This window comes from Amia ocellicauda, chromosome 17 (assembly GCF_036373705.1).
Source record: "Amia ocellicauda isolate fAmiCal2 chromosome 17, fAmiCal2.hap1, whole genome shotgun sequence".
Taxonomy (NCBI): Eukaryota; Metazoa; Chordata; class Actinopteri; order Amiiformes; family Amiidae; genus Amia; species Amia ocellicauda.
In genome coordinates, this window is record NC_089866.1 from 20,452,160 (window position 1) to 20,474,627 (window position 22,468).

Below are 22,468 nucleotides of genomic sequence, written 5' to 3' on the forward strand. Positions count from 1 at the left end.
TGGACTGAGAGGAACTGCGATGGTTGACAACTCTCCCGCAGGGTGACTAAGGGAGAACAGCTGGGGAAACTTCACATCAGCATCCCTCTTCCACACTGATTCTCCCCACCCACAGAGAGGAGGCTGGAAGTCAGTCTAGTCTCTCTGCTCTAAGCTGGACATGGACAGTGCCAGGGAGATCAAGGAAATGTTCACTGATCATGCTACTCTTCGCACACATACATGAAAAAACAACATGCACAAAAATAAATCTGCATACTCCATATTAAAAGGAATGGGTGAGGGGGGGAAAAAGGTGATTGATTGCTTTTATATACAGGCACCTGCATTCTACTTTCAACTGCACAGCACAGCACAAAATAACTAACTAGCCCATCATGGCTCTGGATCATCAGTATGCCAGGCATTAGCTTGTAGAGAGGGATCTGAGCAAATGAAGGACGTGTGTGTAGGGATGTGTGGTATATATAAGAACTACAGGGTTCAGAATGGTTCTGGTTAACCTCTGGCCCTCACAAGTGCCTCACCAGCTCTGCCAGCCTCTCCTGCAGAGTCTTCAGCTCAGCCTGGTGTTTGTCCTGGCTCTGCTGCTGGGCCTGCTGGGCACTGGTCTGTGACTGCTGTGCCACCTCCTCGGCGTACGCTGCCTTCTCCTTGGCCTCCTCGAGCTGGGACTGCAGCTCCTCCATCCTCCTGCACAGAGAGAGACAACCCGGCTGGTCAGGACCGGTTCTGAGGCTGTTGGGCTCAAAAACCTAGTCAGTGTTTCTCGACCAGTGAGCCGTGGCAAACTCGTGTGCCATCACTAGGCAAAAATGAATCCGTATATTTAATTTAAACCAAGCATGGTCTATTGTTACGATTTCAGATTTATTTTTTAATCGTGAATTTTAGATACTGCAATTAATTGAGAATTTATATCAAATCAGAAGTTTGTATTTCTTGACAATTCTTTAGGTTTTAAATCTAAAGGTCTTAAATTTCAAGTCTGCATTGGAATCTTACTACTCTCCTCCCAGAGCTGCAAGGCGCAGTGTACCTTTCTTTCTGCGTGAGCTCGTTATTCATTTTGGTGAGCTGTGCGGAGCTGTCCCCGGACGACTTCATGATGTCAGAAATATCGCTCTCCAGCTTGGTTTTGTCCTTTGCCAGCTGCTCCAGTCTCTCTTCACTTATTTTCATCTTCCTCTCCATTCCTGTGATGAATCAATAAATCAAAAGGATTAAAAAACAATTACATATATATACACATATATACATATATATACATATATACACTCACCTAAAGGATTATTAGGAACACCATACTAATACTGTGTTTGACCCCCTTTCGCCTCCAGAACTGCCTTAATTCTACGTGGCATTGATTCAACAAGGTGCTGAAAGCATTCTTTAGAAATGTTGGCCCATATTGATAGGATAGCATCTTGCAGTTGATGGAGATTTGTGGGATGCACATCCAGGGCACGAAGCTCCCGTTCCACCACATCCCAAAGATGCTCTATTGGGTTGAGATCTGGTGACTGTGGGGGCCAGTTTAGTACAGTGAACTCATTGTCATGTTCAAGAAACCAATTTGAAATGATTCCACCTTTGTGACATGGTGCATTATCCTGCTGGAAGTAGCCATAAGAGGATGGGTACATGGTGGTCATAAAGGGATGGACATGGTCAGAAACAATGCTCAGGTAGGCCGTGGCATTTAAACGATGCCCAATTGGCACTAAGGGGCCTAAAGTGTGCCAAGAAAACATCCCCCCTACCATTACACCACCACCAGCAGCCTGCACAGTGGTAACAAGGCATGATGGATCCATGTTCTCATTCTGTTTACGCCAAATTCTGACTCTACCATCTGAATGTCTCAACAGAAATCGAGACTCATCAGACCAGGCAACATTTTTCCAGTCTTCAACTGTCCAATTTTGGTGAGCTTGTGCAAATTGTAGCCTCTTTTTCCTATTTGTAGTGGAGATGAGTGGTACCCGGTGGGGTCTTCTGCTGTTGTAGCCCATCCGCCTCAAGGTTGTACGTGTTGTGGCTTCACAAATGCTTTGCTGCATACCTCGGTTGTAACGAGTGGTTATTTCAGTCAAAGTTGCTCTTCTATCAGCTTGAATCAGTCGGCCCATTCTCCTCTGACCTCTAGCATCAACAAGGCATTTTCACCCACAGGACTGCCGCATACTGGATGTTTTTCCCTTTTCACACCATTCTTTGTAAACCCTAGAAATGGTTGTGCGTGAAAATCCCAGTAACTGAGCAGATTGTGAAATACTCAGACCGGCCCGTCTGGCACCAACAACCATGCCACGCTCAAAATTGCTTAAATCACCTTTCTTTCCCATTCAGACATTCAGTTTGGAGTTCAGGAGATTGTCTTGACCAGGACCACACCCCTAAATGCATTGAAGCAACTGCCATGTGATTGGTTGGTTAGATAATTGCAATAATGAGAAATTGAACAGGTGTTCCTAATAATCCTTTAGGTGAGTATATATATATATATATATATATATATATATATATATATATATATATATATATATATATATATATATATATATATATATATACACACACACACACACACACACACACACACACGCATATATGTGTATATATCCGTGTGTGTATATAGCACACATGTATATATATGTATGCATACATATGTATTTTTTTTTGCAACCAATAGGAGGTGTTTGTTGGTAACAGGATGATATTCCAGACTTAAATATAACATCCTGATAAACCAGCAGACAGCCAACTCTGCTTTAAGAAAATAGTATGGAGAACAATTCAATATGTTCAATGTAAATTGAACAATAAATTGAACATCTCAAACAAACTTTGCCTGTATGTTAAATTAATAATTAATTTTGCTCAACTAATTTTCTGTCTCTTTTCCTGTGTATACACAGGTATTATGTATAATGTAAGGAAATCCATAAAACCTAGTGGGTTGTGGCCCTTACAGACCACAGTTTAAGAACAGTGCTGTAAAGTGTGAATAAATGTAAAATCCTATATGCAGGCAGGTCTGTGTTTTATATTGCGTGGTTATACGAAAGAATGACAAACCTGCAAGCTGCTTTTTCAGAGCCTCTGCCTCGGTCAACAGGGTTGAACACTGTTCCTCTTTTTTATTGAGTTTCTCATGGGTTTCTGAAAGAAAAGAAAAAATGTTTTTTTGTTCTATGTAAAAACTGAAATTACATGTCATAGCAAACCTTGTTACAGTTATATTTCTACAGCGAAAGAGGTGAACACTCAGGGCCACAAACAAAACAAATTTTTCCAGCCCCTTAAAAAAAAGAAATGGTACAAAATAAGTACAATTTAAATTTACTTTTGTCAAATCTTTATGAAGCATCCTTAAAGATTTGTGACACTTACATTTTTTCCCTGAACCTTTTTTTTTTTATTATTATACTTCTGTTCCAAGTCATAAATATTATCACAAACATTTAACACAATGTTGTAATTTTAATAAGTACAATAGAATAATGATGTAAAGGAACCATTCCCTTTTATTTAGGCTGATAATGTGTTGGCAGTTCAAATGTTTTTCTCTGATTGTGAAACATTAGTGGTCCTCTTCCAAAAAGCATGCAGCCTGGCAGGACCTTGAATTCCCATCAGGGCAGGCCTGACTTTCCTTCCCAAAGAACGCCTCTCCAACCCATCATTGCTTTTAACCACATACAACCTCCCTAGTGTTTGCAGTCTTTTGGGTTCATGATAGAGACGATGTGAAATACAACTGAATGGAAAACAAAAGCTGACATTAAAATTGCTCTATGACTTACAAAAGGCAGGCAAGAATGTGCTGAAAGTCTCGTATTCAGCCTGATCGGCCTGTAAATAATGTTATCACTGTGTGTGCATGCTTTACCATTGCCCAGAACTGTGTTCTCCATAGCAAGGGAACATTTACCTTGCATAGTTTGCTGAGCTTTCTTCTGATCCTCTGCGGCTCCATCGCGGTTCTGCTTCTAAGAAAACAAGTGAAGTCTTACAATGATGCGATATCGTCCCCCACAACTACTGCTAATCTGGGGCACCCCTGCATTCACACACTGGAGAAATGCACATGCAAAATAAATGTCAAACTAAATCCACACAGTGGGGCCATCTGAACATGTTCCCAGTTCTAAAGCCTTAAGATTATTTTTTTCCCCATTCAGTTTAAATAGTATATTTAATTACATATTCAAGACCTTTGGAAATATCTGTAAAGACACTAAGACAGCAGTGTTCAATCCTGACACACAAAGCCCTAAATGTTCATGTTCAAGATTCTTCAGTAGTGGATGGAGGTCTCATTGATCATAGCTAATTAAGACAATCTGATCACATGGGTGATTGGGAATACAGCAGACATTAAACTCAGGGGATCCTTTAGCTCTGTGGGATTGGGATTAAGATACCAATGATCTAAGAGTTATAATAAAATGTACACAATAAAATGTGAATCAATACGGACAAAAATGCTGGAAGTAACAAAACAGAAGACAAGGGCTGTAAATTAACTGACAATAGTAATAGCAGTTATTGTTTTATGAATGAAACTTGTTAATCAGATCCGAAAAGAAAACATCTGCTTCTGACTGACTTGTGATCATAGTTCGTGCTGCCTCCCTTTTTCATTTCAGCATTCAAACAGACCCTAGAAGTGCAAGATCACCCTCTAGTGGTGAAATACCATTCTGCACTATCCAATCTTCAAAGAGACTGGGGATTATTAGCAATAATATTATTATTATTAGCACATAATAGAGATCTTATGTTCAGGACTGGTGCTGGAGAACCAACTTATAATAAATATCTGCTAAATCTATGAGATAGTGAATTCTCAAGACATACCTGTTCTAATTCCATTCCAAACACTTTAAGCCCTGTGAACACTTACCAGCATCTCCAGCTCCTGCAGCAGAGAGCTCTTCTCCTGACCCAGAGAAGCCAGGCTCTGATCAAGCAAGGAGACTTGCTGCTCTTTTGCTTTGAGCCCTTTGGCCAATTCATTGACCTGAAGTGCAAATCGGTAAAATGGATGGAGGAAAAGAATGAATCACAACAAAATGTAACACACAGACATGAATAATGCATGAGAAACTATACAAATAGTAATGAACACAAAGTAGATTAAAGGCTTTTCTATATACGTTACTGAAGAAGCTTGGTCTAATTTTCAACACAGATAAGATAGTGTATGTTATAGTGACTGTCTACTTTTCCTTCACCAGCAAATGTTCAGAAACCTCTCAGTGCCACTGTTAAAGCTTTGATCGCCACTGCTTGTTGCTTATTTAATTTGGCATTACTGTGTTGGAGCACAAGAAAACAAATCGAAATAGATGCAGTGAGTAATTGGGATTTTTTAAATCCAGTGTTACATGAGCCAATTTAAAATATTAATCCTAAAAGCATTTTAAAAATGTTTGTTTTGTCCTATTATGCTGTAAGATTTTGAAAATCAATCAGAAGACTTAAATAAAGCTTTTAAACTAATAAAAATAAGGCCTTAATGCAGAACGAACAATGAAATAAAAAGGCAATGGCTACAGAGGATGATGGGATGGGATGGCATGACATACCTTGCTGCCCTGAGTGTGTGACAGAGCCTCTGCCACCTCCAGCTTGGCTCTCAGACTCTGGATCTCCTGGTTACCTGCAGCCTGCTGTTGGCGGAGGGTTTCCAGCACTGCAAGTTTCTCCTCGGTGGCTGTGACTTGCTCCTTCAGGCCTTCTATAACTTTGGCCTGCTCTCTGGCCCTGGTCTCCTGCTCTTCCAGCTCCTTTACCTTAATCTCTGTGTTGTGCAGCTTGCCCAGGACATCCTCCATCTCCACCAGGTGCTGCTCCTCTGCATTCTCAAGGTTGGTCCTGAGATTCTCCACCAGCTTCTCCTTCTCCTCAGTGGCCTCCAGCAGCCTGGCTTTAAGGTCCTCGATCTCCTTGAAGCGGGCAGTGTTCTCAGTGTCGCGCTTGGCCCTGATGTTCTCCAACTCCATCTTGTGCTCCAGCTTGATCCTCTCCAGGCTGCTCTTCATCTCGACAAGCTCTGCGGACTGAGCGCCAGCCCCCTTGCTGAAGGACACCTTGAGCTCCTGCATGGCTTGCTGGTGGGAGGCGATGGCCGACTCCAGTTTTGACCGCCACAGCTCGATGACATCAGAGTTCTCTTTGTCGGCATGGCTCAGTCTGGTCTTCAGCAGATCGTTCTCTTTGGAGAGCTTGTCGCCTGAGGCGTGCACCTGGGCCAGTTCCTGCTGATGCCCCTGCTCGGAGCTCTCAAGTTTCTCTTTCAGCGCATGAAGTTCACTTTGGTGATCTTTGCTCAGGGAGACTAGCTGCTCTCTCAGCGAGTTCAGCTCCTCCAGCAGCGGGACAGAAGAACCGGCGTCTGCAGACCCTTGGGAAGCATCTAGTCTGTGTCGAAGATCTGTGACCTCTTTCATGCGCAGATTCAGGTCCCTCTCTAGCTCCATGATGCGGGACTTCTCAGACACAGTGGCTACCTACAGAACATCACATCCCTCTCTCAAAAGCTATACATACATTCTTTTTTTTCCCCCCTGGACAGATTAAAGTTGCAAAGACTAATAGGATGCTTAACATCCTTTGGAATTACTGCCCAGCTCTTGCCCAGAGCCATTTCAGTTCAGCTGGCTGTTCCGAGCAGGCCCTAAACAAACCTCTAAAACAGCTGCCGGCAGCCTTACTCTTTAGAGGCCTGCTGAAGAGAAAAACTGGAAATGGAAAAGGGGAGGTGAGACATCAGCTGCACCATAAGAGGCAGCTAACTTAATGGGTGATTTCATGGAGTGGCCTTCCGATTAAACAGGAACGAGGGGAGGTTAAGAAATGACTGTAGAGGTAGAGATTCTGCCACCTTCTGCACCACAGGCTCCTAGGAAGCACCAGAAAAAAGGGGTCTACAGCAAAAACAGATGCCCAGGGAGAAGGAAGGAGCTGGTAGCAGGAGAACCCCAGGTAAGCAGGAGAGCTGGAAGAGGCAGGCAGAAGGAGCCCCGAGCCACCCAGGGCCACCAGCAAGGGCCCATAGGAGCTGAGGGCAACTCAGGCACAGTGCAGTGGAGCAGCAGGAAAACAGGGCAGACGCCAAGACCAGTGGAACACAAACGCAGGCATCAGAACAGGCACACAGCCATTCTCAAAGGACCCCTCCCCTCTCCACCTCCCACCCTCCTCCTGAAAAGAACAATGTGTCAGTTTAGGGTCTGTTTGGAACAGAATCCTGGTCTGGAATGGCGTTCTGAGAATCCTGGTTCAAATCCCTGAGAGAATGTCTTCTGTGTTGACATTATTATACATTTTTAATATGAATCAATTACTCAGGTCCTGAGACATAAGCATTGGACAGGCCAACAGCTGAGCAGCCCGATACATGAACACGAATTCCCAAATATTTAAGTCTGTAATCGTTTTAGATTTCCAATAGACTGGAAAAATCTGTCGGCATACACACCTTATTAATTTATTTTCTCTGGCCTCTGTGATTTTCAGTTACGGGCTACATTTACATACAAATGTAATATTCAAGATAAAAAATAAATCAAATTACATTGTGGGCTCAGATTTACTCAACTTATTTTGAAAAAAATAACTATGAACTGGACAACTATTATTTAAGGCAGAGGACAGAAACTATGACACTCAAGGACTGGGATACAGGCCGAGATACTGATCTCAGGACTGAAAGCATTTGAGTCCCACTACCACTGATAAACATTCAACATTTACTGCAAAAAGGACAGGATCAAGGAATGTAGAAGGTGCGCTTGTTTTCCGACAGGACCAGGTCAGAGGGATAGCCTATTCATTTGACATATGCCTTTCAAAATGGGCAAGTGGAATTCACCCTTCAGGTTCGCGTTTGGCTGCTTTTATGAGCCCGACTAAAAAAATAAAATGAAAATAAAGTATAAAGTATATTCTAACCTAGAAGAGAAAAGTTCTACCTCCCTTCACCCCCCTCTCAAACTCAGGGCAGGGTATCCCAACGGGGCCGTTTTTTTTTTGTTTGCTGGTTTATTTTACCCCCGCCCCCCCCGTCTGGACAGAGCAAGATCCATTACCCTAGTGTCTTCTAACTCTCTCTGGAGTTTGTCAGCTTTGGTCTTTTCAAAGAGCAGGCTCTGTTCAAGCTCCTTAATGCGGGCATGCTCCAGTTTGGTCTGCGTCTGTTAGTAAAGAGGGAGAGGAAGAGAACACACCAGTGCCACCATCACATGCCAGCACGATGGGAGGAGAGCCACATGCAGGCCGTGCTGCCAGCACCTTTCACCGGTAGAGACGGGGGATGCAGCGGGAGAGGAATGTGAGAGGGGGTGGATGGGGGAGGAGTTGGGGAGATGCTCAGGGGGAATGGATGAATTTGTTTTGGATGTGATCAGATGATGAGACGATGATCACAAGGACAGAAGAGAAAGATATGTAGACAAAAGAATCATGCAGTAAGCATTTTTTTTTTTTTTTTTTTTTTTTTTTAAGCAAGATAGGGGGAAATTAAAAATTAAAAAAGACTGGCCACACATTAAAATAAGCAGCTGTGAGCATGCCTGTAAAATGTCAGCTATCCAGGCTTTAAAAAGGACTCTGCACTTTCCTATGGATAATGAGTATTGAACCCTTATCTATAGGAGGGTGCGAGTTACTATTGTCTATATTCACGCCACTTATTCTAAAGCATTGCTAAAGCCTTTTTTGTGTCCAGTGGATATTAGACATGTTATGAATATAAATACCATAAACCCCCAGAAGCACGTTTTCAATTTGTGAAAAAAATTTAATTTTTTTTTTTTTTTTTTGAAATGTAAAATTGAACTAAAAATGACTTAAAAAATAATAGGGCTGGATGAATATTGGAATACAAAAATTAATAAAATTAATAAATTGAAATCTGTGTGATAGTGGTATGGTATCAGTAATTTGGTGCACTTGGCTGTGATGGTTGGCACTGCCAGCCAGCCCAGGTGCCCCCACAGATACCATGCAAAAGGCAGTAAATACATCACTTTCATTGAAGGGTTTACAGCATAACAGTGTGTTATCATCAATACAGAATTTTAAAAATATCAAATTTTGAAAGCCACATGCATACAATTAATAAAGTCAGTGCTGAGACCTGTGCAGTTAGTGTTATAATCATATCAGTGAGAAACCTGTCGGATTAAAACGCAATTTCAACGTAGGATGTCTTTGGCAAAATGGCAACATTTCCTAGAAATTCTGTACTGAAAAAAAAAAAACACCTTATGAATTGGTACAGTATGTCCCCGTAATGGCATAACGGGATGGATGCTGTAAAATATGCATTTGGTTTTAATTGCTTGCGGTTATCCCCTGGCACAAGCAGTCAATTCAGCTGACATGACAAAGTAGATGTCCACCAAAGGAAAAAAATAAAAGGTTTTTATAAAGGCCATGTGGATGAGAGTGTCAGGTTAACCTGAAGGGTAATTATGTTTTCAAATTTAGAGTATGATGCTTTTTTACGCCATTACAGACACCCAACATTGCAGAGAAAACTGGCAGGGTTTGGTTCTATTTTGTCTTAATTCCTTTTCACAAATCACCACCTCACAGACTGTCGATACTAAAAGGTTTTAGTAAGTGCTGGCTGGCTCTTTCAGGACCACTTATTGTTCAGAATGCCATCTGCCTTTGGGAAAACGGCAGCGCAGCAACTACAGCAGTAAGGAAAAAGCCGCTCAGCAGAAACCTTCGCTTTAGATATATAAAACTTTTCCTTAAGCCAAAGCAATCTTACTATGCTATGGTACAATCATACGACCCTTTGGAGTTTTAATGCATTTTGATCAGTATCTTAACTTGCCCCGGTGGTCATATCTAAAATCAGGACTCCTGTGCAGCCAGATCCTGTAACACTCAATACTGAAGATAGAGGGCACAGACAGAAACCACAATTCCACTATTGATCTCATCTTGTTTCCATTCTTCCTCTGGGCAGATATTGCTAAATCTCCCAACACTATACATTCTCCATTTCTCTGTGCTGCCCTGAACTCCTCTCATGGGGAGAATGTATCAGTTTATTGAAGTGTGTGCTGTTCACTCGAAGAGGGAAAACTCATGCAAGAGTTCCTGAATTTCACTTATATTATAAACACCAACAATTAAATCTTACCAGACAGTATAAATCATTGGGAGCTAAGCCACCCACTAACTGACAAACTATTCTAAGGAGACCAAGAAAACTAAACCAAACTAAACCAAAAGCTGCCAGTTTTGACCATTGCAAATCTCTTCAGATTAGGAAATGATGTGTACAGTGTATTAGGTATTAAAAATAAGCAAAGCATTGTTGATCTTTTAGTTTTGTTGTTTGTTTGTTTTTTAAAGAAAAGAAAAACAAAGCAGATATAATTAGAAAGACAGAGCCACCGTTGCCACCACCCAGCTGGAGATGCCAAGCTGAGCCAAAAAATTAAAAAAAGGCTGAAGAAAAAATGAGAAAAATAAAAATCCCTGGAGGCACAGCTCTGGTTTCCTACACTGCCCATCTAAGTGGAGTCCAGTTCCCTGGCCTGTGTGCAGGGATGAGCTCCATTTCAATTTTTCCATCCCAATTCCATTTGCAATTCAGTTCCAATTCCAACAAGATCCATTTAGATGAATGGCAAAAAGAACTGTAATTGGAATTTGGAACAAGTCTGTAAAAGGGAATTGAAATTGAAAAGGTGGACACAACCCCAACCCTGCCTGCATGTATTTATCCTTAGGCTCCGTGTTTCAGGGTGTCCGTTTACCTCCAGATCTCCTTTGGTAATGCAAGCTTCTTCCACGCGGAACTGCAGGTCCTCCACTCTCCTGTTAGGGACAACAACTCAGTCAAAACACACCAGTGCGGCCCATTCTTAAATTTAGTTTTGAGTCATTATCATTTGTTTAAAATAATTAAAATCTACCCATTTCCCCCCACTCAGGGTTACGTATAGAGCTGGAATACCCATTCAGGAGTGGAGGAAGCCTCTTGCGAAAGTGCACAGTGTAGCCGCTGATCCATCAGTCAGACTAGTTCAATCTCAATGGGCTCTATACTAGGGCTAGCACCAGAGGGTCAAACAGTCAAATAATTACAGGTGTTGTGGATCTCAGGGCTGGTATTTGACAAACCAGAATGGTCACATGACCTTTCACACCATTTACTAAAATACATAAAATGAAATAAAAACCGGTCAGCTGAAAGTCAAACAAGTGGTAGTGCAGTCCAGTAAGTGACAAAGTCAGTCAAACATATTAGAATTTTCATTCTCTACAATACATTTCTCTAAACAGGAAATAACTGCAAATCAAATAGCATTTGTTGTGAAAGATGTACATCCGGTTTCAGTAATTCATGGGCAGGGATTTCAAAACCGTATACATTTTTAACCCCAGTACACAATTCCATCCTGTGTTAGTGTCTAGTAAAAAATTCAATGAGAGTATGAAAATTATATCTATCTCTGGACATCGGGTGACAATGGATGCTTATATTACTGTAACTGTGCACATAACAATGGAATCGAGGACACTTATGAGCAATACTTTGCATTGATGTTTTGTGTATGGTTCATGACAATGGCAGCAATATATTGGTTCTATTAAAGGCTTTGATTTTGTTACCCAAATACTAAAATAAAAAAAATAAATTGCCAGGGTAAGTTATTATTTATTGTATTATGTCCCATGGTGGACTATGCTATTGCACATGCACATTAGAACTGTTTGTTGTTCACAGGCATGAGCATATTGTTTGAACTAATGATTAAAATCTATTTAAAAAAAGGAAAAATCAGTAACATGAACATGAACAACAAATTATGATCATAGGCTAGTTACAAGTCGTCTGTTGCTTTTCACTATGTTCATGCAGTACTTCTGCCGGTTGTTTTTTACTATAAAGCAGAACTGAGTGTTACAAAACTGCGAAATTCAGTTTTCTACTACTTTCCCCTTAATTATTCAGCAGAAATGGTTCACACACCCCTTACTCCCTCTACCCAACATGAGTGATTATCTATTAAAGTGAACCCAAAACCAAGAGTCTTGTAAAAATGCTTAGAACTTTCAAAGTCATTAGGAACTGTAATTTCAGATTAACAAGTTCATTTTGTAAAGGGAAAGATGGTCAAGATTTGTACTGATTGGCTGACACTGTAGGGCAACACCCCTTTGAGTGCAGGAACAAAGATAATCGATGCCTCATCCAAAACAACATTACATGAAGGGCTGAAAGAGGCAGCTTCCACTGATCGATATGAAAGCATCACAGAAAACCTCACCCATGATCATACAAATGCAGACAGGGCAAAGTGTGTGAGGGGAAATTGAAAGTGCTGCTGGGAATTGACTAGAACTGCTGCCTCACCTCTCTGGAGGTAACCCTGGATGAGGTTCAGGTTGAACACCTTCCATGCGCTGGACTTCTATACATAATAACACTTCCCCAGGCACTGTGCATGGGGGGCAATGCAAATGTGACCCTAGCCCTACCGCCTTATCTCCTGTCCCCTCACCTCTTCTCCTCCTCCAGCTGGTTGAGCAGCTCCACTTTATCCTTGTCAGCAGCCTCCACCAGGGTGCGCAGCTGGTCCATCTTGGCCTCCATCTCCAGCACATACTGGGAGAGAACACAAACCAGAGAGAGAGACGACCTGAATTTCCACAGCCTGGACCATTAATCTGATCACAACTGCTCGACAAAATATGTACATACAATCTAAAGAGAAAAAATGGAAAAGGAATTTAAGGAACAAACTAAACTTCTAAAGTTCAGACACTGCTGGTGCAAATCTGGGCTATGCTGCGATTCCACAGGGGGCGAGAGTTTGGTGGGTTCTACACTGGCCAGGGTTTCCTTGGCTGGTGCTCAACAGTGACCCTTCTGTGGCCGACAGGACTCAAGCAACAGGCGAGACGGACATCGAGTGGCAGTGCAGCGCTGACATTGTGGGGCAGCAGGTCACAGCCCTCACCTGCTCATGGCCATCTCTGATCAGGGAGAGCTCCTGCTCGATCTCCCCCACGTGGCTGGTTGCCTTGGCAACCTCCGCCCGCTCCACGTCGCGCTCGGCCAGGAGCTGTTCGATGTGCTGCTGCTTCTCCTTCAAGGCTTCCTGCAGGGCCGTGGTGCCCGAGATTTTCCTGGCATAGCGCGATGACGTCTCCGTCAGCTGAGAGACAGAGAGACAGAGAGAGTCAGCGACTCAGCAGACAGATGAAAGCAGACAAAAGATGCTGCTTCTGCTTACTGTCAGCTCAGGAGACTAAAATGGCAGTTTGTGGTGTTTACATAAAAGGAACTCTAGCACATATGCAAAGCACCAAGTGAAACCCAGTCAAGGTGTTCCCAAGTCCTACATTAAATTTGAAACGAAGATGGAGCTAAAATAAGAGAACGGCATGTTAATTCATGTTTTTGAATATATTAAATACATTTGAATGATCATAATAATCTTTCTGTATGAAGCTATTTAAGTGGATCTATTTTAATTCATTTTTGTTTCAAAAGAAACACCTGAACTAAATAAATGATCTCATCTCATTGTGAACCTCCAGTCCAGTGACAGTCATACATTAAAGACTGTTTTCTAGTTAATGTATTTAATACACTGAATTTATGGTCAGGTTTATAAATTCATGCATTTCATATAGAAAACTTATTTTTACATTACTATTTTATGCGTGTTCAGAAAACAATGCCTTCTGTATTTAATAAAAACAGTGATTTTGATTTACAAATTTTCTTTAAAAACTTTTCTGCATAGGTTAGGTTATTTCAATTGCACATTATCCCTTCATTTCTTAGGCTATTTTCACCCAACAACATCTACAAATTTAAGTTTGAGTGGGATTTCAACAAATTTTTCATCTCAAAATGTTCCTTACACTTTAAATGGAGGAAAAGGTAAAATATTTCAATTTCAAAAACACATTTCTGAAATGCAGAATGCATGCAGAAAATTATAGCACAGTTGGTCTATTTTCATTTGATAGGTGTCACATACCTGTATTCCTTAAGGTCCATATTAAAAATGTAATATAAAAAAATATATATATAAAAACTTAGTCTAAGAAGTTTATAACAAGCAAAAATGGGGTTAAAAGCCAAAAGAAACCAGAATAAAATGCATGAACTTTTGTTATTTTGTGATAATCAATTATTGAGCATATCAGGTGGCACAACCAGTCATGGTCAGGTGGTGCAACCAGCAAATTTATATTTTAAAACATCAACTTTCATTCAAGTTTACAATTTAAAAAAAGTTTTTCTCCCCGTGGGAAATTGGATGCTTAAAAACATAAGTGTTCGTTACTAAGAAATGTAATAAAAGCCCCATAAATAAAGAATTGAAAGGGACATTTAGTACGTCTTATATTTTAGACAGTACAATGATTCATATGTACTTGTATCCAGTTGTAAGAAATACATTAAAAGTATATATTTTTTAAATTAATATACAATTGTGCCACCTGACATTTCTCGGGTGGTAAAATCAGAAATCTTATATAAAAAAAAAATACCATTATTTCATTTTGAAAACCTTATTTGTCATTGGCCCCAACATTATTTTCAGGAAGGGGACAAGTTTTGGGCCAGGAGGTGTTAAATTTAAGTGTGCGCGTGTGTGCATGTGTGCATGTGTAGAGCTGTCCCTCACCAGGCCGGTGCGGCTGGGCTTGCCGCTCACAGATGAGGCGACTGAGCTGAGCGAGCTGATGGAGGAGGCGCTGGGGCTGCGCTTCAGGGCCGAGGGGGTGGTCACCAGCTTCCGCACGGTGGTCTTGGACTTGGCCGGCGTGGTGGAGGGAAACCCAATTCTGCTGACCTTGTGAACTGGAGCAAACAGCCCATACTTAGGCTGGCACTGAAAGTATCTGGATAAAAGAAGTGGGAACAAGACGTAATAAAAATGAGTGAGAAACAATAATAATGCAGAAAGCAATTCATGAATTACACATTGAAGGAAGGGCAGCATTTTTAAAGCATTCAAAGGGACAATATCTTATTATGACGACAGTAAGAACTATTAAACCCACACATCTGATAACACTGACAAACCTGTCTTGCCAGATTGAAATGACAGTCAAAACTACGCCCTTGAGAGAGGCCCACACCCATGAGCATGCAGTGTTTATTATCAGTGTTGGGATCCTCCCTCACCCAACCAGGGGCAGTACGCCAAGCTCAGACCACATGCACCCGGAGCATGTGCAATGGACAGGGTACCTGGTTCCAGCAACCGCTCCGTCGTTCTTGCCCAGCGGTTCATCGAGCTCCACTCCGCACCACTCCCCTTTGGCAAAGTCCGTTTCCCCCAGGAACCGCACCACCCCGGCCTTGGTGCCCCCCACCTGCCCCGACAGAGACCAGTACAGTTGTAAGGAAAGCTGGACAAAGGTCAGAGACACGCAAGGGTGGAGGGAGAAACTTGCATGTCAACTCAAGTTGCCATACAGGTTTATTTTTGCAATATACTCCATCCCCAATATTCGGTGCAGGACATAATGCCATCAAATCATTTCACTGACACCTTTATACAAAGCACCATATACTTGGTAATGTGCATCTCCAACTTGTTCAGTAGTGGAAGTATACTCAGGTTACACTTCCTATACAACACACAGACAGAATTGCTTGGCTCGGTTCAGGGGTTAAGTTGACAGTACTTGAAGGCTATGACGATCGCTAGAGAAATTCAGAAACTCAGTTTATTCTGGGCTGTGTAGATCTGCGCAGTTTCCTGTGCAAACAAGCACACAGTCAAATAAGGTTATCCAGGAAGGAAGGCGGTCTTCAGAACGACCCCATTGACTTGGGTTCCTTTTCCTCGTTCAAGTAAAATTAAATGTGTCAATGTCTGTCTGTGTGTGTATACACACACATGGGGGGGGGGGGGGGTGAGGGAAGCATATTTTAAATGGCTAATGATGTGCACAGACACTGGCAGAGGGAATTAGCTTGAGTTCAATCCTTCTCACAGCAGGACATAGAGGATAAGTGCAGGAGGCCGACAGCGAGGGAAGGAAGGAGAAGGAGGGAGAGTGGGCAGGCTGGAGGACTCCACAAGGGAAGGCAGGACGGCATTAGAGAGGACAGCTTGTGACTGCATTTTTTCAGGATTACGAGCACTGTGGTCAGTGTGACTCTGGCGAAATCCACATAAATACCGCCATGGGGAAAGATTAAAAAAAAAAAAAAACAAAAAAAAAAAAACCTAAAAACAAAACTCTGCTTTGAGACTAATAATTTGGCTGTGGTTTGGAAACTGTACACTTAACTGGTGCTGACAGGGTATACTTAAATAATACATGTATAAATGTAATGCCCAGAATGAGACTTCTTTCTTTTCTCTTCACATGATAAAAACGTGCAGGGTAAGCACAGACACAAAGCATAGATAAACAGTGACCGCAAATAGATTCTTCCTGAACACCTGAATTTGAATTTGAACTGAATTTGAAGGCAAATTAAATGCAACTGTCAAGCATCTTATGGGTATGATTGCTAATGTGACGCTCGCTTTATAAGCAGTGTTTGGGCCTTTGCCGTTTTGAGGTTTATAGACATGTGGTTCAGAATTCATTGATTTCTCAAGACCTAATCATTGGTCAAATAAAAAGGGGGAAAGAAGAAAAAAAAAAAAAAAAAAAAAACTTTCCAGACTAGCTTTCAGTGCCGACTATGAAACAATTTCCTTCCTCATTCCTAGAATCCCACTTCATATTTCTGTTTAGTACCCTACACTCATAAAACATATCGGTTACACCCATCAAATTCCGAGATGGCTGTAGCTGTACAAGTATAAAGTTTGCAGTTTTGGCATTCTACAATCGCCCCAAAAAAACAGCTCTGCCATCATCTAAAGCAGTTCTAGGTGGGAAAGACCACAGTGGCACACCATCCATAGAGAAGCAAGGCCTTACCAGCACACGGTCTCCCATCTTGAGCTCACGCTCGCCCTTCTTCACAGAGCCGGCCTCAGAGAGATTAGACACGGACTCACTTGCAGTGCGGGTCAGGTTGCTGGGCGTGGCAGTCACAGGGGTGCTGGGGGTGTTTTGAGAGGTGGTGGCAGGTGCGGCAGGGGTGCTAGGCGCCGGTGGCGGGGAGGTCAGGCTGGCGGAGTTGGAGATGGGCGAGGTGGCACGTGACGCAGGGGCTGCCTGCGTGCCATTGGCCTCACCCTCCCCCTGGGCGCAGCGTGCCAGCTTGGAGGGCCGGGTGAAGATGCCCCGCTGGGCTTCGCACTGGAAGTACCGCACCCCCGCCACCGAACCATCGTTCTTCCCGATTGGCTCATCCAAAACAATCCCCGCCCACTGGCCTGGGGCAAACTGTGTCTCTCCTAGGAACTGAATGAAGCCAGGCTTGTTCCCGTTCACCCACACCCGCTCGCCAACTTGGAAATCGTCCACCACCTCCTCCTGGGCCTCGGAGGAGCCCGGGATCGGGGAGGACTTATCCGCAGGGGCCTGCTTGGCAGGAGCTGGAGAGGAAAGGGAAGCAGGTGAGTAACACAGCAGATAAGATTACATCCCCTTATCCCACATACAGTCAATGGTAAACAGCATGGGTGCCTTGAATTGTTGACTAAAAAAAACAATAAAATTTTCTCCTCTAAAAAACAAAAAAAACAAAAACAAGGACAGTTACTGGTGAATATTAAATTTTTTTTTTACTATTTATTCAACTGTATGCAAACCCTGCAAGAACAAAAAAATTATAATACATAAATATCAAAAAACCCTCTGCACAGTACTGTACCTAACAGTAAGAAAATATCAAGTCGGTCTTCTTTCACTCTCCGTCCTATACATGCAAAGGGCCCCTTGTGTCACAGACTTTCAATAGCCCATCACTGTCATTTAAGAAAAAGCGTTTAATCTGCATTCCAAACCGAGTACTCGACACATTCTCATTCCGAGCGCCGAAGCCACAGTGGAGACACGGCTGCAGCTCTCCATATTAAATCACAGTAAACAAAACTCTGTGCATCCCCACACCGTGCTGCAAGAAAGAATGTCTGAAGCTGGAGGCATGCAGTTTCCGTGGATACCAACAGTTAATGTGTTTTTTTAATTGTTTTTTTTGTTGTCGTTTTTGTTTTGTTTTTCACACTGCAACTGATAAAATGTATTAATCCTTTAATCGTCATAACACCGCCATGCAAGCCACACAGCTGGTCTATGTTAATCCCTCTGGCAGGCCTGTGCTGGTCAGACTAAAGACTTACATGTCCAATCCATATGTACTCAAGACACGTGCCACATGCCATGCCTGGGATGAGGTTGAAAATGACACGGGAACTCAAATCTTTACATCTCTTCATTTTTTTTTTTTCCCCATTTACAGCACAAATCATGATGAAAGTAAGGGACACACAACAGGAAAAAATACATAATGTCGCGACCTTTAAACACTGTTCATTACTATTCATCACCAGGCTGGTGATAGCAGGAAGGGGAATAAAGCAGTTGGCTGCTTTACCCTTTAGGGAGAGTGTTTCGATTTCAAAACAGGCATTTAAATTCAAGTCATTATAACAGTCTATATGGATAAAATTTGGCAGAATGCGATGATCCAGTAGACGAATCAGGGTAGACACTATGTAAATAACTATGAATCACTGTGGATAAAGCTTCAGTTAAGAATGTCAACACTTTCCTTACCCTTATTTACATAACTGTAATTATGCTTAAACAAAGGTGGTGTCAGTAAAATGATTATGATGAACAACAATTGATATTATTATTATTATTATTATTATTATTATTATTATTATTAATAATAGTATAAATACTATTTGAGACATTGTTCAATATTCTCCAATACCCAACTGAAAGACATTGGGGAAATAAATATAGGCTTGTCTATGAAATGTTCATTTGCTCAGACACTTGGATGCTCCTGTTAGGACAGAAGAAGTGTCAGCGAGTCAGGCTCTTACCAGAGGAGGAGGAGGAGGAGGAGGTCGAGGTCTTGGCTGCAGCACCTGCAGGTTTGGCGATCTTGCTGGGTGCTTTCAACCCACTGGGTTTCAGCAGGCTCATGTTTTCCCCTTTGTGCTGTGGGAGTCTGCTGGCCTTTGTCTGTCAGTGGGGGCTATCCCTTCCCGACCATGGACTCAACTACTCCGCTCGGATACGGCACCCGTCTTTGGCAAAGAAGGTTTCAAAAAGAAAGGGGGAAAAAAAAAAACTAAACAAACAAAAAAAAAAAAAAACCTGCCAGGAGAGAGGAGAGAATCGCATGAGTGTGACACCGGCTGAAAAGGAGACGACAGTGAGGGTTGGAGCAGGCACACAAAAGGGCTGGCTGCCTGACTGTATTGTTAATAGGATCATTAAGCAACAGACACACACAGACAGACACGCACACAAACCTTAGACAAAATAAAACACAAAGGCCTATAATTAAGAGATCAACTTCAAAGTGAAATGGAGGCTGTACATTTTTTTATTTTATTTTTTTATTACGCAAATAGGGGAGGGACCAATTAAAAAAAAACAAAAAAAAACTGGCAGGACTCCAGGTTGCCACAAGACTGGTGTATTCTCTGCTTTTGACTCGAGATGGAGGATCACTCATTAATCACAACTGCAGGGACACCATCAGAGGAACAAGCTGTGCAAAGGCTAGCCGTCTTATTACGGACACAGATCTGCCTAATTGTAGCACACCAAGTACCCCACCAGGGAACCCCAACCTGCATCTGGGACAGCCAGGGTCTCCTGGGCTTCACTGTGTCTCTAGATGTGCCTTAACTACAGCCGAATAGGAAGGCATGATACAAAGGTAAATCATAATTATTACTGCTATTATAGTTATTGCCATTATATAAAATAACAGATTTTTGAAAGCTGAAAAAGAGAAGGATACATTTCCACCCATCCCTCAATCACCAAGAGTCCCCGTGTTCTGCTCTATACAAACTGTGCTACGCGTCTCTGCATCTCTTAATCTTCACACATTGTTTTACTATTATTCTAAATCAAAGAGCCAGAACAGGAAGCACACAATGCCTCCTTGAAGCTCTTCCCAACTATTGTGTTGGGACGAATCATCCAGGGCCCCTTTATAAATCACTGAGGACAATGGAAAAGTCAAATGAGGGGGAGGTGTGGAAAATCTGGCATAACCCCCCCAAAAAAAAAGAAGATTGCTTTAGTTCTTTAAAAATTAACCAGGAATACTAAATCTGAATAATAAGCAGCATGACATCTTTCATATTTGTTTACTCATTTGCAGACTAATCACAAAGACCCACAAGGCTCCAGTATGGCAGTAACAGGTGCCCTGCTGGGATAGGCATGGCTCTTCCTGTGATGGATCAGGAATCTTATGGCGTCTCAGCAGCATTCCAGCTGGAAAAGCAGGAGGAAGTCGGATACTGATTGGTTTCCAATGAGAAAGACTGATACAGTTGGAACAGGGCGTTCAGTCAAGTAGTGTGAAGTAGCGCACTTCCACTCCCCCGACAAAGTTATCCTTGTCAGCCATGTCAGCCATGTCTGTAGGCACTGGCATAATGAAGGCTCCTCCTAGGCCGTGGCCATAAATCAGCCCGTTCATAGGTTAAGCACTCCTAGAGCTACCGGTGTCCCCTAGACAAGTAATGTACAAAATTAAAAAAAAAAAAAAACTGGTCTGAATTTCCAAACATATTAATTATTCCACGTCTCCAGAATACGAGATGCTGCACGTATCCTGCACTGCTTGTGCAGGTTAGGCCTACAGTATGCAGCCAATCAAGCAGTGATATAAAACACATATTGATATTCAGCACTGGTAATGCAGTCCGCTCTACTGATCTACATAAGCTGTCCTGTGTGTTCTCTCCTGGTATACATGAACACCCCACCATGCCAGCCAGCCTGAGGAGAATATTAATGTGAATCTCCTGACTAGAGCCCGGGGTATTGTTTCTCCATTACATTTACATATCAGGTAACCTGCTACAGAGTTTGGTTTTTGACAGAAAATGTCCCTCGACTTCATTAGCATACATTTTATTTTTTTCTAAATTGTACTTCCTAGGAGCTGCAGCTCATCCCCCGCAAACATCCTAACATGGAGAATCTTAAAAATACAAGTTAGATATTTTTAAAAGCCAACTAGACTGATCGACCTGCATTGTAAGCCACAAATCCATTCAGGAAGGGGTTTCTCCCCCCAGATTTGGTTTGAAGGAGAATGAGGAGAACGGTGAAGGAGTTATGGAACAGTCTCTCGGCAGAAAATACAAAACACAAACCTAAATCTGAACCGATATTGCCTCTGCTAACACACACAAAAAAATTAGAATCTGTTAATATAAAAAGACGTACATTTTCAACCACCGGCCTCTTATCATATCACTTGTAATCCAAGTTTGATTCTTCATCAGCATATCACCGGTGAGCACCTCACCATAAACTGCCTCCTTGTACCTAACCGTCAATCTGATTCCAATACAAAGACATCATGTTAACATTTGCTACAAGGATACATTTTTGTAATGGATCAAACACTTTTGACAGGATGCTCCCATGAACGTACATCTGTACTTACAACGATGGTTCTGTAGCTGTGAAAGCGGTCTCTCAGGCCTTCTTGCTGACTGAATGACTGAATGACTGACTGACTGACTGACTTGAGTTCTCTAAAAATACTGAGTCACAAGCGCTCCAACGTGTGTAACAACCCTGCTGACCTCACTAATCTAATTTAGCCTTGGTCTGTAGGTGTCCTTCTCTGCAGACACACCACTCCTGCTGGAATCTGGTTTGTCGCTGCCAACCTGTCTCCAGCCCGCAACAAGGGAGCCCGCCTCAATTGCGCCACAACTTAGAGAAAGTGCTGGTACTTAGTAGTATCAGATGGCATTGTCGCTAAAGGAGACAAAGAGAAGAAAAGAATGAAAAAACTGATTGTATTTCAGCAGGTTTCACACAGAGAACCAAATATTTATAAATCACTCCAACTCCATAGTCTGAGCATTAATATTCCCCATGTGTCCTCAGATCAGGGAAAATAAGGTTTGTCTGGTGTACTAATGAAGCGTGTTCCATTTTGTCTCCAGGCCTAAAAATAGCGAGACATGCTCTTCTAGAGAAAAAAAAAAATATATATATATATATATATATATATATATATATGAGCTTCAACGAACACGGCTCTGTGATCCTGAACTGCCACACATATCTGGAGTCCTGCTGGTCAATATTTACAGTTGCCAGGAGAGGGGATCGTCACACTTTCCCTAATGGTCCTTGCATTCTGTTCTATATACATTGAAAAGGTACTGCTTTGTAGTAATGCTTCCCTAAACCCAACATTTGAGTTCATCCGATCGTTGTTTAATACCACTACATTTCAGTGGAGAGTGGAGACGCTCATTCTCTGTACTGATACAGAGCCATAGCAATTTCAGAAACGAGCCCCTCTGGATTC

The 22,468-nt window shown here is 42.2% G+C and overlaps 1 protein-coding gene across 6 annotated transcripts in view; it reads right to left on the minus strand.

Annotated features, from left to right (window-relative positions):
• clip1a (CAP-GLY domain containing linker protein 1a) overlaps nt 1–22,468 on the minus strand; it is a 68,692-nt gene that overhangs the window by 30,274 nt on the left and 15,950 nt on the right. For 3 of the 6 annotated variants that reach the window (XM_066689952.1, XM_066689951.1, XM_066689956.1), the window contains exons 2-15: nt 18,984–19,260; nt 16,960–17,522; nt 15,263–15,387; nt 14,694–14,910; nt 13,008–13,205; nt 12,549–12,652; nt 10,797–10,857; nt 8,103–8,207; nt 5,598–6,521; nt 4,913–5,029; nt 3,938–3,995; nt 3,082–3,165; nt 1,040–1,196; nt 528–693 (exon numbers count right to left, since the gene is read on the minus strand). In XM_066689952.1, coding sequence (XP_066546049.1) covers nt 528–693; nt 1,040–1,196; nt 3,082–3,165; nt 3,938–3,995; nt 4,913–5,029; nt 5,598–6,521; nt 8,103–8,207; nt 10,797–10,857; nt 12,549–12,652; nt 13,008–13,205; nt 14,694–14,910; nt 15,263–15,387; nt 16,960–17,522; nt 18,984–19,086 — 2,982 coding nt within the window. In that variant the 5' untranslated portion in view covers nt 19,087–19,260. The remainder of the gene's footprint in view (nt 1–527; nt 694–1,039; nt 1,197–3,081; nt 3,166–3,937; nt 3,996–4,912; nt 5,030–5,597; nt 6,522–8,102; nt 8,208–10,796; nt 10,858–12,548; nt 12,653–13,007; nt 13,206–14,693; nt 14,911–15,262; nt 15,388–16,959; nt 17,523–18,983; nt 19,261–22,468) is intronic. The other 3 variants (XM_066689957.1, XM_066689953.1, XM_066689954.1) reach the window with 2 other exon arrangements.